At 39.3% G+C, this 15,708-nt stretch overlaps 1 protein-coding gene across 1 annotated transcript; it reads right to left on the minus strand.

The window, feature by feature from the left end:
• Nucleotides 1-891: 891 nt before the first annotated feature.
• Nucleotides 892-2,858, minus strand: LOC135717565 (uncharacterized). The gene is made up of 6 exons (XM_065239704.1): nt 2,734-2,858; nt 2,547-2,674; nt 2,179-2,484; nt 1,845-2,043; nt 1,438-1,785; nt 892-1,379 (listed from the first exon to the last, which is right to left on the minus strand). Exons 1-6 carry the CDS (start codon nt 2,843-2,845, stop codon nt 910-912), a joined length of 1,563 nt encoding a protein of 520 aa, XP_065095776.1. The 5' UTR covers nt 2,846-2,858; the 3' UTR covers nt 892-909.
• Nucleotides 2,859-15,708: the final 12,850 nt, after the last annotated feature.

The raw sequence follows: 15,708 nt of genomic DNA on the forward strand, positions 1-15,708 counted from the left end.
CATCAATAAGACTGCGAATATAACCATCTTGTGACGGTGTGAGATTTTCAAGAATTGTCTCGAAAACGAGCGGTGATTCTAAATACTTTCTAAGTTGAAACTTTAGTGGCATAAGGATTCCTAAAATGTAAATACATTGAGTTAGCAATATATTTAAATTATTTGTTATATTGTTTACATTTACCAGTAATAGGATCGCTATTCATTCCTTGCTCGTTGTTAACGATTCCAGGACGTAACTCATTACTTATCACAAACTCTCTTGGGACTGCATATGGGCTGATTTTAAACTTTCTATGAATTTGTATTCCGTGTCCGTTCCGTCACACATTTCAAACATTTTTCTAAATATACTTTGGCCTTCCACAGATAGTAGGCCGGCGATTTGTATCGTGTTGACAACTTCTTCGAATGGCTTGAGTATTTTTTGTTGTACGTCATGTTGAATTTCAAATACTGTTTTTCTCGGTAACACATTGATGTCCAACCATTTGAGGTTAAAACCGATACTCAGATTGCGCATTTGAATCTCGATAGCCTTAATATCAATGATACTAGAATCATCATGAACATCAAGGGTAGGTGTTTCGATATCAAATTCTGAAACGTCGTTGCTGTTGCGACGACTGTTTGGTTGCGATGGTTGTGCTTCGTTGCGTTCGGATTTAGTTGTACAGCATTCGTTCCTGTCTTCATGAATTTCACCCACATTTATGTTTCTGTGATCGTTTTTATTGCCCAAGTGTTGTTTTAAATGTCTGAAAAATGATGCTCGAACATTGTAACTACGAGTACAGCTCTCATAATTACATGTGTATATGTTGATTTGTTGGTGATGCCTTTTTAAATGGTCATACAATCGGTCGATAGAATTAGTTGTCCACGAGCATCGTTTTACTATGCACAACATCATTGTGATGACCGATTCTTTCGTATAGCTGCACACAGTGTAGAAATAGTAGCCTTGTCGCTAACAGGATCAAAGTCAAACAGGAATGTAGAAAGCAAGTCCCATACTGCTGATGAGTGTCGCGGGTGATCAATATTGTATGCTTTGAATATTTTCATGCAAATGTCAAGAGCCTTCAGAAAATTGGGTAGCTTATAGGAAACAACATTGTTCCACACAAGAAAGCCAACAGGGTTCTTGAAATCTCCGTGAACCAGTATAAAAGGAGTTGTCTCGATCCCTCTCTCGCGACTTCTATCGAATAGTCCACCAACTGTTTCGTTCAATTCCGACAGATCGTTGATATGAATCACCACACTTTGACGTGTTTCGAGGATTGATGGTTTCCACCGTCGTTTTCCAGAACAAGTTAGATGAGGACTTGGCAGAATATGTGACAACAATGATACGATGACGAAATTGCGAGTATCTGTGTACAAACACGTTATTAAAAATTAAGTCATGATTAAGTCATTTTGCCTTCATACCTGATGATAAATCCTCACTATCAAGCAAAGACAGAAGATATTTTCCATCAACATCTGTTACCTCAATATCCAATATCGAACGAATACCTTCCACAAATGCTGACCAACGATCGAACAGAAGCGTCTCCTTTGCTGGGAACTTATGCAAAAAATCAATCTGGACTAATTGATACCCTTGATGATTCCTCAATGTTGGATACTCAGCCAAGATCGAGGAACTGGTCCAACTGGATTTTTTTGAAAGTTCCAACGATCTTAGCCTGCTGGTTGCTTTCCACTTTTGCTTCACTTCTTCCCACTCGTCTTGGTTGTGTACGAACCAGGCTTTGGTTTGTTGATATTCTGAAGCTGTCAAGTAATGTAACGTTAGCTAATTATTTTTATTGGCAATAATATTATCAGTCTACCTTGCTGTTCCGAAACTATCTTCTCCGCTTCAAAAGGCTTCACACCGGATGTTGACGGTTGCTGCAAGTCATCCTGATTATCTTCAATTGGTTCTCTGTAGTTAATATTCCTGTCGTATAGTCGTCCTTTAGCCTGTTTTCGAAGTTTGATTTTTCGACCCGCACCGTTTTTGATGAATGTAGGCTGGTACCATCCGTCCTAGTTAAGAATATTAATTTAGTCTTCATTTAATTAGCCTTTCCAACTATAATTGACACTTATTTCGGGGGGTATTTTAAAAATCGATTTATGTCCGTTTGGAAGCTTTACAATCATCGAAGAAAAGTAAATTACCTCTGGCTCTCCTGGAAATTGCTTTCCTAGCTCGGATGCTCTGTCCCGTAGCTCAGATGGGGTTAATTTTCCAAATCGATCCTTGAACTCATCAACAACGATGTGAGTGATGGTCCTCTTATCAGCTCTTGATAAAAATGTTTGGTATTTTTGAAGGATGGCTCGACCTTTTGATGACGCGTTAAGCAAGTAATTTGCGTTGCAACGTTCTCGAGTAAGATTTTCTGCTGTAAAAACTCTTTTTACCAGCTGCGATGAAGCCGCGGTGCTGTCCGATGATTGGTTTGACGATAGCGACGGTAATCCCTTTGGTAATAATTGAAAGTCTGAATTGTTGTCATAAAACATATTTTTTCGTACAATCTTACCTGTCCGTATCTCCAAGCGTTCAATCCATATATGCACTTCGTCCGTTCAGCAAGAAATGGCGGTGGTATTAATTCTTCGATTTCCTTGCGTTCGACAATTTTCAACGTTTCCACGGTGTATTGATTTGCTGGAATTGAGAAAAAATCGTTAAAACACGTATTAAAATGCAAATACTGAATTCCTTACCAAGAAAGCAATTGACAACTTGTTCCGAGAGTTCAAAACTCAGCAATAAATCGACTAGCGCGTCATTTACTTCTTCCACTTCCTCAAAAAGAACTTCTTCCGACGAGTCCATTTTGCGTTTTAAATAAAGCCTAGAAATGGCGACAGGGAAGCCGAGCATGCGCAAGCATTGAAAACACACACATACACTGACAAAACGAGCCTGTGTATGTTTTGGAAAAGTGTTGCTTTTAAATTAACAATATATTTTTTAAAAGTAGTTAAAATAATATCTGAAGACAAAAATATATTTTATTGAATCTACAATATATTTGTTTTAAGAATTTGCAATGAAAACAACAAAAAAAAATTTTTTGAAGCTACAAAATATAAATATTGAATTTGAAAAAAGTTATATTTGACATTGCAAAATATTTCAATAATATTTTTTTTTTTGGTTCAATAAGGTCAATTTTCTCTGCGTGCATGATTTTTGTCCTCTATTATACGCGCCATAAACACCAATGTTGCCTGTTGAACAGTTGGTTGAGCATAATCGTAAGACATCAGTGACTTGAATCATTAATATTTTTGTTCCTTAAATTTGATCGAAAAGTGGTTTTCAACAAAGTTGTAGCTGCAAAAATTTTCAACAAACTTAGCTATCATTGTCCAAAGTAGAGTGAACTGGTGAATTTTGAGATAGATATGAACCGAAATTATGGTTTCTTTATAGTAATTCCGATATAAACTTCGTCTGGTTTGTCCCAAGTCAGTTTCTCACTAAATGAGTTCAAATTTTGGGAGGCTAATCAGGACCCAATTTTAAACCGTTTGAGCACTGTGGAGCGGAAATTTCAAATTTTGAATCAGTCTAATACTCAGTCACTGTAGCACAAACTGACAGAGCTCTTTTGAGAGCGCGACTTAAGCGATTGTAAAAAAACCATCATAACCCTCGAGCAGTGCACAACCGCAAATATTAACAAATTACAAAACATCCAACAAAACTTTGAACAATCCAATTGAAAACCGCTATGTACAAAAACTTACCAAAAACAGACGTAAGACTTTAAACAGTATCGAGACAAAGGAAATATCCAACAATTTTCCCTCTGAAGAAGACTCTAATCAGAGCCGAAACGTAGGGACAAAATATAATAAATTAATTTCTTCTGATGAGTGTTTGCCAGACTACCAAGTAAAAACTTTAATTTTTAGTAAAAAAATATAATTGCTAACAATATCGGTACAGAGACAAAACATGTACCGTAATGCACTGCAACATAATAACTATGTCTGTTCGTGCAAGTGACATTTACTGCTTTGAGTTATGGAAAAGCCTATATTCTTACCAATAGATGGCATAAATTAACCCAATTCAACAAATTATCTCGCAGCTCCATTTTTTCTCATCTCATCTCGCAGCTCATCTGGCTGAGTGGATCAAACCTTTCCAGCTCACTAAAGGGAGTCGATTCTTTTGAACAGCTCTTCAGCTCACATTGAAATTATAGAAATTATGACACAAATTCAAAACCGGAAAATTAATTAGTGGTTTTAGTGCTTAAAACTGCATAAAATCGTAAAAGTAGTCTAAACCAATAAATCCAACCATACAACAATGGAAAATGGCTCTACTTTTCAATGGAAAACGCCACTAACGCAACAACTGATTAAGCATCGATGTAAACATACATACAGATTTTATTTCTGATGTTAATTCTCCAGCAGAATTTCTCTCACTATTCTCGGCTTCAGCTCCAGATCATCAGCTCAAAACCGGATCCGGAGCTGAATCGTGAAGAATCGAGAGAAAAAAAGATCCGAAGAGCTGGACGGGTCGAGAGTTGTCATCCTAAACAGCTCCCAGTGAATCATTCGAGTCGATGATTCGGATCCAGAGCTTAGCTGATAAGCTGGAGAGCTGCATTTCGATTCTCGGTTATTTGCTTTTGTGCGGTTTTTCCGCTCCCCCCGCTCCGCATAAAAAAAAGTTAAAATCTCACCAAAGAGCAAGATCACGCTTGACTTTCGTAGAGATAAATCAGCAAGCAAACACCTGCGGTTGATATTGCAAGCAGTGACATCGCAGCTCGGAATATTAAGCTAACAAAACTCACCAGCTGCAAATCTCACCAAACTGTGGTGAGATTCATAGCGAATTAGTTTATTATTCAGTTCCAACCTGGATCGGGTATCAAGATCGGCTCTGTTTGATTTCTGACAAAGGTCAGTTTGATCGTTTGTGTTTAAAACCTTTCTCAGGTTGAGGTTCGCACTGAGTTTCATGATTTTTGCTTTACACCCGAACACAACCGAAACTTTCATAAAGCTTTGTTTAGACAGGGCAAGTCAATTGATCAAGTCAGTTGAATTCAACTGACTTGAACGCGAATTGAACGTGTAAACCATGCCATTCAACTAACTTGATCAACTCACTTGAATTTGAAAAAGTTGAACTAGGTTCAACTTTTCAAGCCAATTGAATTCAACTGATAGCGAATTCGTTTATTATTCAGTTCCAACCTGGATCGGGTATCAAGATTTGGTCTGCTTGTTTTCTGACAAACGTCAGTTTGATCGTTTTTTTTTTAAACCCAGCTCAGGTTGAGGTTCGCACTGACAAAAAGTTCGGTTTCGCACTGGGTTGGAACTGGTTCCAACCCCGATAATAAACGAATTCGCTATGAGTTGATCATTTGACTTGCATAGTCTAAGCCCAGCGGTTGGTGGACACTTCGTGTCTGCCATTGGTGACGAGATAAAAGAGCATTATTAAGGTGAATTCGTCCTGAGCGATATTTCACGCGCGGGACAAAATTTTGCGAAGGTAATAGTAATAGTTGTCTCTCTCATTCCAATGCAAAATTTGCTGCGCTCCGCTAATACACGGTCAGATCTGAAAATACCTTTATACCTTCTATTTCTACGAAAACGAGGTGCAATGGAATCATATTTGCATCGATTCAACTCTCAGCTTCAACTTTACACGTTGTGAATAGTCTCGCAATTTTAAAGGAGCGTGTAAAATCAATATCAAGCATGGTATTTTGCTCCAATATTACGCGTGATATTGCCCATTCACAGAAAAATTAGCATTTGGCGTCAGATTATCAGCTTTAATAGCATGCTGTGGCTGTCAGATGCGTCGAACTATTTTCACTGAAACGGCAATATTGAGAGCGTGTGAGGGCAGAAAATATCAACTTGCTAAAGATTATGCCATCACTGTGTGCAACAAATTTTGAGGTAGGGTAGAGCGCTACTTCGTCGTAATCGCCCATTTCCGTTCTATCTATCAGAAAAGATCAATAATATCAATGATTTCACCGTGCACAAATCAATAATAGGTTTGTTCCGATGCGTTAGTTCATTAGCTACGACATAAATCCTGTTAGAGCACATTGTATGAATATTTACGCTCATTGTTCTCAAAACAAAAGAAGCTCTCCAGCGAATCCCCTTTTTCTACGTTTATCCGTAGGACGAAGAAAATCTAATGGCGTTTAATGCGTTAGGACGGAATTGAAACTCGTAGATTGAATTTAGAATCAAGAAGCAGTATTAGATTTTCAACAATATCTCAACAATTTGTGACTCTTTATCAAATCCAACGGTACGTATGAAAAGGTGAATAAATTTAGAAGTCATCTTTGACAGAAATATTCCATTTTTTTGTTTTAACTCGTTCATAAAAGAGAGGTAAAGCGCGGCTTGTGCTTAGTAGGACGGAAATTAGATCAAAAACCCTACTTACTGAATAATGTTTATTTACAGTAGCCGGAGACACAATTTCGCTAATTAAAATGTATTTCATATAATAAACCGGTTTTAAATACTTCAATGTACGTCACACCATATTATTACGTTTTGATGTTATAGCATTATTACAGATAAACTGAATCTCAATTGAGTTGTCATGTCCTTTATCTGTGTTCAAACAAAAATGTATCAAATAGCGAACGCTTCAATAAATTGAAATAATTGATTCATATTAACATATTTTTGAGTGTTTGAACTGATCTATCCTCGGGCTGTATTTAAATTGGAAACATTATGGTATCATTTTGATAAGTTTTTGTCCAGCTTTCTTTCGCTGATGTATGCCATGAAAGTTGAAATCGAATTTTGATAAATTAATTGCAATTAATGTAATCTCCATTTCACAAGTAAAGACGGTAGTCCCAAAACAGCAGACGAAATTAAAGTTGAAGACAAACGCAAAGCTCCAGTTGGGAAATAATCGTTATGAAGAATATGATGAACTTATCAAAATTTCGATTTGAAAATTAATTATTTCAAAAGCGCGCTTTATAACGCAAAGGATAACTCGGCTCTGTAAAGTTTATTCGATTGAGCCTGTACAAATAAAGTAATTACAAAAAAAAAAAAAGCGCGCTTACTTCCCTGATGACATATTTCTGAACTAAACTGTGCACCATCCAATAGGTCTTATGCATCTGAACAACTCGGTTAAAGGCAGCAACTCACTTCGAACACTAGTGCCGCCTGATGAAGAAATTTTCATCTAAACTTCCCACCATACAATAGGTCTTATAAATCTGATCAACTTTGTCAAAAACAGCAACCATCTATCTAGTTGACCTTTCAAGTTAAGGTGATTCCCTGTAGCGTCCTTTTTCGTGTTACACTTAGCAATTTCACATGTGAAAATATTAAGCTTTCTGTGAATGCACGTAGCTGAAACTACTACTTGTTGTTTGCTGCGTAGAAGCAAGCATTGTCTGAAATTTACAGATGCATAAACCTCGTAGATCTTGAGTTGTGTGCTCATGAAATTGTGAGGTGTGATGGAAAAATGGACTCCACAAGGAAACACCTTAAAGCAAGTAATTATAATTCAAATCGTATACCCGCGCCGCCAGGTTTGAGAATTCAGAACTGAGCTGTCAACTATACAATTGGTCGTGTTGACAGCAACCTTCTATCTAGTCAAGATGTAGCCTTAAGCAAGTCATTAGTATCAAATGGTACTAGTGGTTAGTGATTTTTCCGAATGAGATACGATAGGTTTTGTCATTCAAAACAACTTTTCCAGTGACAAAAACCTTCTATCTAGTCAAGGTGTCAATTTAAGCAAATAATTTTAAAACGAATGGCATGTTAGTGCCACCTGGAAGATGAATTCTGAACTCAACTGTCACCTTCCAATAGGCCTTATGCATCTGAACAGCTTTGATGAAGACCGCAACCCAGTGATGTCATGGTTTATTTGGAAATGATTACTCATTTAGAATGACCTTTTGTGCCCTTGTAGGAAATTGCATTGGGTAGCGCCATTGGGCACTATAGGGGTACCCGTTAAACAAATTCAAAGTGAGTGCCGTTTAAAAGCAATTTTAACTGTTCAAACTAAACGAGGTTCTACGGTATTCAAGAAGTTTTCATGGACAATCGAGGAAAATTTTACTTATTCACTGAGAAGCCCCATTTTTTAGCAATTTTGAGTCAAATTCTACTCAATTTTGCGTTACTCTCATTGGCCATGTACTAGTTTACTCATAAAGTTAATAGACGTAAAATTTTCCTTATATACAAGTAGATTTTTTAGTACTAGAACTCTATGTAGTAGGTATAAGTCTCATATTAAATAAATAACTTAACAATATCAAAACATCTAAAATTCTCAGTGTATAACTTTCAGCTAGAGTCTTTATTTCACTGGTAGCGAAATTCCGGATGATTGCTTTTCGGTTCCGTCGAAAAAGAGCGTAAAAGAAAAGAAAGATCGGGTGCATGATTGGAAAAGAATTGAGAAGCGGGACTCGTCGTTGCAACCATAGGGTAAACTCAGCGAAATCAAATACGAGAGAGGGAGAGAATTGGTTCGGATTGCTGGTGTACCAAAGATGAAGGATGGCACTTGCCTCTACTCAGCTGGATATCCGATCGTGCCAGAGGCAACGAACGATGCCATTGAGCGGGAGAAAATCGATTCGGCTTTGTCGAGAGAGTACATCAGATACCGATTGCTTACAATGGTTCACCGACTCCGACAGAGAGCGTTTCAGTTATATATATATAGAAAGAGAAAGAACTGGTAAACTGAGAGAACATATCGCCGAACGAGCAACGAAGAATGTTCCCTTCGACCAGTCAGAACTTTTGCTACCTCGCTTCTGCTCGCTACCTGCTCCTACGATGTCTCATTTTGAGATGGGACGAAAGCAAACGAGAGAGAGACGATTCGGTTTTGAGAGCATCGACTGAGGGTTGATGCTGCGGAGACTGTAGCTCGTCAGAGATTCTGTTGGCTAAATTTAACGCAATCGCACGCGTTTTAAATTAGTGAAAAAAAGGAATTTTTCGGTACACAGCAATGGCTACGAAGCGTCACGACAATGGCGCAGTGGACGCTCCCGTCCGGTAAGTATTTTAACTGGGTTTTAGGAAGTGCATCATGTGAATTTCAAGGACTTTCTTATCCTAGTGAAGAAGTGTAGAGTAGTGATTTTATTACATTAAGCAAGAAACTTTTCGCAAACAAAATGGCGTTTAGTGAGGAAAACCACAACCGCGTGGGTCATAATTTTTTTCTATGTAGGAAATTGCAGTGTTAACATCTATTTAATAAAGATCGTAATGAAAGTGAAAGTGAATGGATTCGAAAAAAAGATTTTAAGAAGTGAAAGGATTGTGAGATTAATTTGTTAAGTACAGTAATGTAATGATTTTTGGCAACACGTTTTCAATGTTTAATTTGCTTATTCTCAGTGCAAAAAAAAAAAAAAAATCATACTTTATAATTTTCATAGGCTTTACGGATTCGTTCGAAGCTTAAAGCGTGATTCTATAATCATTTTTTTAATTATAAAAACTTGTCGAAGAGAAAGAAGTCAAAATATATGTGTTGCCAAAATCGAAAACATACTGTACTATTAGATTTAGCTTAGGTCGAGTCCGGTGCATTCTCAAGTGTACAGATTATTTTGTACTAGATTTGGAGCAAGAGGACTCCAAAGAAAATAGAGAGAACTCCTAAAAATAGAAACGGAGCGATTAGACTCCAGATGAGAAAGTGGAGCAATTGGACTCCTGATGAAAAAAAAAATGGAGCAAGAGGACTCCTAGAAATGGAAACGGAGCGATTGGACTCTGGATGAGAAATTGGAGCAATTGGACTCCTGATAGGAAAAAAACGGAGCAAGAGGACTCCTAGAAATGGAAACGGAGCGATTGGACTCCAGGTGAAAAGTGGGGCATTTGGACTCCTCAAGGGAACACGGAGCAAGAGGACTCCTAGTTGAAACTTTGAAAAAAAAAAAATCAAAAGTAGTACTCCATACTAAAAGTGAATCAACAGGTTTCGATGTGAATATTGAAATGCTAGTTGAAGGCTGAGGAAATTTAATATTTAAAAGTTATTTGCAAAACTAAATATATCTTTATATATTTATTTTCAATGGGACAGTTTTGTTAGAATTAAGTTAATCAAAACCTAAAGAAAACAAGTTATAAAATGAACTGACGGCGAAATACCGGTAAGCTTCACTTTTGAGGCCTTCCTGCATATATCCGACGATCGTCCAACTTTTCTTGAAAAATTCTACGTTGTCAAAGAATGCCGATCTCTGTTAGGAAGGCCGACGGCAACCCGATACAATGTACTATTGCTAGGGTTGCAAGTACCTATAAACTCAGAGAAGTCCTTGGCACACCCTTGGTACGAAGCCGATGAAATTGCTTCGGTGATGGTGGACGAAGTTTTTCCCAAATTCAATATTCCACCAGTACAATTGAGTTACGACCAATCGAGACCACCATGCCGTAATGTCTTCATGAATATTCCGATAGCTGTTAAACCGATTGTTGAGAAACGGTTGCATCAGCTTCTGGCAGCGGGCATCATTGAGCGCGTAACGGACGATATGGACGATGCATTTTGTTCGTCGATTCTAGCCATACCTAAGGGCAAGGACGATATTAGGCTAGTGATCGATCTTAGAGGTCCTAATAGCTACATTGAAAGATCTCCATTTGCCATGCCATGTCTGGAGAAGATTTTGGCAGAACTAGACGGGGCACAGTGGTTCTCGACTATAGATATGTCCAATGCGTTCTTTCACATCGAGCTCCACGAGAATAGTCGCCATCTCACGAATTTCTGTACAGAATTCGGAATGTTTCGGTGCGTCAGGTTACCCTTTGGGCTATGTAACGCACCGGACATTTTCCAAGAAGTGCTACAGAGGAAAATCCTTGTAGGCTGTAAAGGCGTTATGAATTATTTGGATGATATTCTCATTTTCGCAAGAACCCAAGAAGAGCATGACGAAAACCTAGATGCAGTGTTGACCTGCCTACGGGAACACAACGTGAAAATCAATGCTTCCAAGTGCACCTTCAAGAGTCAATCCGTCAAGTTCTTAGGATTCCGGCTCACTTCGGATGGGTGGCAAATCGAGGAAGAGAAAATAAGTGCCATAAGAGACTTCAGGAGACCGGACACGATAGCGGAGGTAAAGAGCTTTTTGGGCCTGGTGACATTCGTTGATAAGTTTGTGCCACATCGAGCCAATAAAACTGAAAAGTTACGGGCGTTAGCACAAGCAGATACCTTCTATTGGTCAGCTGAAGAAGAACACGAGTTTCGGGCGTTCAAGGACGATGCTCTGAAGATGATTAAAACACTCGGATACTTCAATACTTCGGACAGAACAGAACTATTTGTCGATGCATCGGCTATCGGCCTCGGAGCTGTCTTAGTGCAGTTCAACGACCACAAAATACCAAGAATCATCGCATGTGCCTCAAAAGCTCTAACGGCAGTTGAACAGAGATATCCCCAAACACACCGAGAGGCATTGGCTGTGGTATGGGGAGTGGAACGTTTTGCATACTATTTGTCCAGTAGATCATTCATAATCCGAACTGATGCCGAAGCCAATCAATTTATTTTTGGTGGGAAACATCGGATCGGCAAACGTGCGGTTTCACGAGCAGAAGCGTGGGCGCTACGACTGCAGCCTTTTGATTTTACAATTGAGCGAGTTCCAGGCGAACATAACGTTGCAGATGTTTTATCAAGGTTGATAAAGATGTCTCAAGATGCCGAACCCTTTGAAGACAGCTCAGAAGACCACGTGTTGTTTGCTTTGGATACAGGAAATATGGACATCTCTCTTGGAGAAATTGAAGTGACAGCTGAATTGGACGAAGAGTTGAGTCATCTTCGCAAGGCATTAAAGTACGACAAATGGCCACGTGATTTAAGTAAATACGAAGCGCAGAAGAAGCATCTGCACTACCTTGGCTCATTGGTATGCAAAGACGATAAAATTGTTTTGCCCAGTTCACTGCGAAAAAGGGCCTTGGAATCTGCTCATGGGGGGCATGTGGGAGAAGTCGCCATGAAAAGGATTATGCGTGAGTTCTTTTGGTGGCCACGCATGGCTTCAGAACAGTTTGTTAAAGAATGCCAAACCTGTTGCATGCTGTCCAGGAAAAATCTTCCGTTGCCAATTTCATCTCGCGATCTTCCTGACGGGCCTTGGGAGATAATTCAGACGGATTTTCTCTCCATTCCGGGATATGGATCGGGAGATTTTTTAACGGTGGTAGATACTTACTCCCGCTACCTCTCAGTTGTCGAGATGAAACGCAAAACAGCGGAAGCTACAAATGCTGCACTATGTGATATTTTTAAGCTTTGGGGATGTCCTCGTATTCTACAAAGCGACAACGGCCCTCCATTCAGCAGCTCAACATTTTGTTCGTTTTGGGAAAATAAGGGAGTACACGTTCGAAAATCAATACCCTTAAGCCCCCAATCAAATGGACTCGTAGAACGCCAGAACCAGTCTATAATAAAGGCTGTATCAGCTTCCTCACTTGATGGGACTAATTGGCGTATGAGCCTGGACACGTTCGTACACAATCATAACACACTAATTCCACATGCACGGCTCATGGTTACGCCATTTGAATTAATGGTTGGCTACAAATATCGTGGAACTTTTCCCAGTCTGTGGACAGATTCTCGTTCAAAGGAGTTAGACAGGGAGAATGTAAGAGAGATGGATGCAGAAGCAAAATTGTACAGCAAACATTATGCAGACGAGGTACGAGGTGCGAAAGAATGTAATATCAAGGTTGGTGACATTGTGTTAATGAGCCAGCAAAGAAAATGCTAAAACGATCCAATGTTTTCTTCGGAACGCTTCACTGTAGTGGCTAGAACCGGAGCAAAGGTTGTAATTATGAGTAACAATGGGGTACAGTACGCTAGAAATGTGCAGGATGTGAAACTGGCCCCACCTGCAAAGGAGGTAAACGTTCAAAGTAACATCATAGATCAAGACGACATTCATCAACACACAGATTGCAGCGGAATGGTAACAATTTCAGAAGAAGACTCGGCGAATTTCCAGGTAGGTTCACCACAATGCAGTAAGCATATTCCGAACAAAGTTACGCTTCGTCAACGTTCTAACATGAAAAGACCCGCCCGATTCAATGATAATTACATCTACCACATTTATCAGTAGTTAATATCTTCAATGATGAACTGTTGTACACAAATGATCATTCAGTAAATAAATACATTTGAAAAAATGTATTTACAGTAATTAAAAATAAAAACAAAGAGTAGAGGTACGGGATATTGTAGTAGGTATAAGTCTCATATTAAATAAATAACTTAACAATATCAAAACATCTAAAATTCTCAGTGTATAACTTTCAGCTAGAGTCTTTATTTCACTGGTAGCGAAATTCCGGATGATTGCTTTTCGGTTCCGTCGAAAAAGAGCGTAAAAGAAAAGAAAGATCGGGTGCATGATTGGAAAAGAATTGAGAAGCGGGACTCGTCGTTGCAACCATAGGGTAAACTCAGCGAAATCAAATACGAGAGAGGGAGAGAATTGGTTCGGATTGCTGGTGTACCAAAGATGAAGGATGGCACTTGCCTCTACTCAGCTGGATATCCGATCGTGCCAGAGGCAACGAACGATGCCATTGAGCGGGAGAAAATCGATTCGGCTTTGTCGAGAGAGTACATCAGATACCGATTGCTTACAATGGTTCACCGACTCCGACAGAGAGCGTTTCAGTTATATATATATAGAAAGAGAAAGAACTGGTAAACTGAGAGAACATATCGCCGAACGAGCAACGGAGAATGTTCCCTTCGACCAGTCAGAACTTTTGCTACCTCGCTTCTGCTCGCTACCTGCTCCTACGATGTCTCATTTTGAGATGGGACGAAAGCAAACGAGAGAGAGACGATTCGGTTTTGAGAGCATCGACTGAGGGTTGATGCTGCGGAGACTGTAGCTCGTCAGAGATTCTGTTGGCTAAATTTAACGCAATCGCACGCGTTTTAAATTAGTGAAAAAAAGGAATTTTTCGGTACACAGCAATGGCTACGAAGCGTCACGACACTCTAGAATGGGATACGTTAATCGATGTACTTGGGACCGATAGGCTAGTCCAGTTTGAGCCAATTTAAAATCGTTAGTCTCCACCGGTTGGCTCACACTGGACTGGAGCTTACCGGTCCCAAGTACATCGATGAACGTTCTCCATTCTTGTCGAAATGTTTGTTTTGATTCGCTATGAAACTTTGACAGATAAAATGAGGGGTTCATGGATTTTCCTATGCTTCGAGGGATGCATCGATTAGCCTGGGACCGAAGAGAGTACCAGCAACAATCAATACGAAACTAACGATTTTAAATTGGCTCACTACTTGACTAGCCTATTGGTCCCAAGCAAATCCACTAACATATCCCATTCTAGTATAAATTCCAGTACTACACTATGTTTGTTTTGATTCGCTATGAAAGTTTGACAGATAAAATGAGGGGTTCGTGGATTTTCCTATGTTTCGAGGGGTGAAACGATTAGCTTGGGACCGAAGATAGTACCAGCCAAAAAGTTGAGCTCGTTTCCTCGGGACCTTCTGGTCTTACGACAATACGAGTTCAACCATTCATGTCTATTTCGACGTGCAGAGGCAGTAGCATAGAGGCCCGGATCATGAACCTATTAATTTCCAATGTCCACATTACTGACTAGGCTATCTTTGTCCCCAAGGCTAGAATATAAACGGTCCTCCTCAAGTTGTTAAGAGTTCACCGTAGTTTTGATCAGATGCATATCTCGCGCAACACGAGATCGTCAAAATGTGTGTTCAAAATGTAAAAACTACAATCGACAGCCATATGGGGTTGTACGCAATGGTGACGTAGGACTACGTGGTCCTATATAATAAATTTTGTTTGTTAACTGCAGCATGAGCTGATGTTTTGTGTAGGAAAAGGAATTTGAGTGGGTTCTATCTGTTTATACGCTTTAGTATGACGCGCTTGACATTGATGGTCAGCAGAAACTCACGAAGAGCGACTGATTCCGATCAATAGCGGTGCGGCTTCCTCCTCCTTCTATGGATGCTCATGTGGGCTGCAGCTCGCTGCTTGCAGGCAGCCTTTCGTTGTGTACTCACCACCACCACTCACCACGCGGTGATTGAATAAACACCGTTTGGTGAGACCGAATGGAATTCAACTTTGAAATCTGTGAAAGGGAAATCGCTTTTCGCAGGCAATCAGTGATAATTTTAACATTTGTGCAATCTTCAAATGTGACATTTTGAAAAATGATGAAGTTTTAAAATTAACAGATGCGTAGAAATATATCTGATCGATTGGTGATAAAATTATTAAAATTGGTCCAGGTGCAGCTGAGTCATTAACGGACAAAATCTTTCATAATTTTGTTACATGTTCCATTATCGGTTTTCACAAAGTGTACCCCCATATAGAAATCACAGACGTAGTCCTACGTCAAAAACAGGCAGAAAATGCTTTTGTAGCTGAATTATTAATGAAAGGTCAATGAAAATAATCGATCAATGCAGGTATCCCCCTGCTAGTCTGATAAATTTGTGGCCGGATTAGCAGTATTAAGCCGATAATCTGACTGTCAAATCCATACAGATCAATGTTACCAACCTAACAATGTAAGAAAGTG

This window comes from Ochlerotatus camptorhynchus, unplaced genomic scaffold, assembly GCF_037179485.1.
Source record: "Ochlerotatus camptorhynchus isolate MF236.1 unplaced genomic scaffold, CSIRO-AGI_Acam_v1.1 ptg000062l, whole genome shotgun sequence".
NCBI classification, from domain to species: Eukaryota; Metazoa; Arthropoda; class Insecta; order Diptera; family Culicidae; genus Ochlerotatus; species Ochlerotatus camptorhynchus.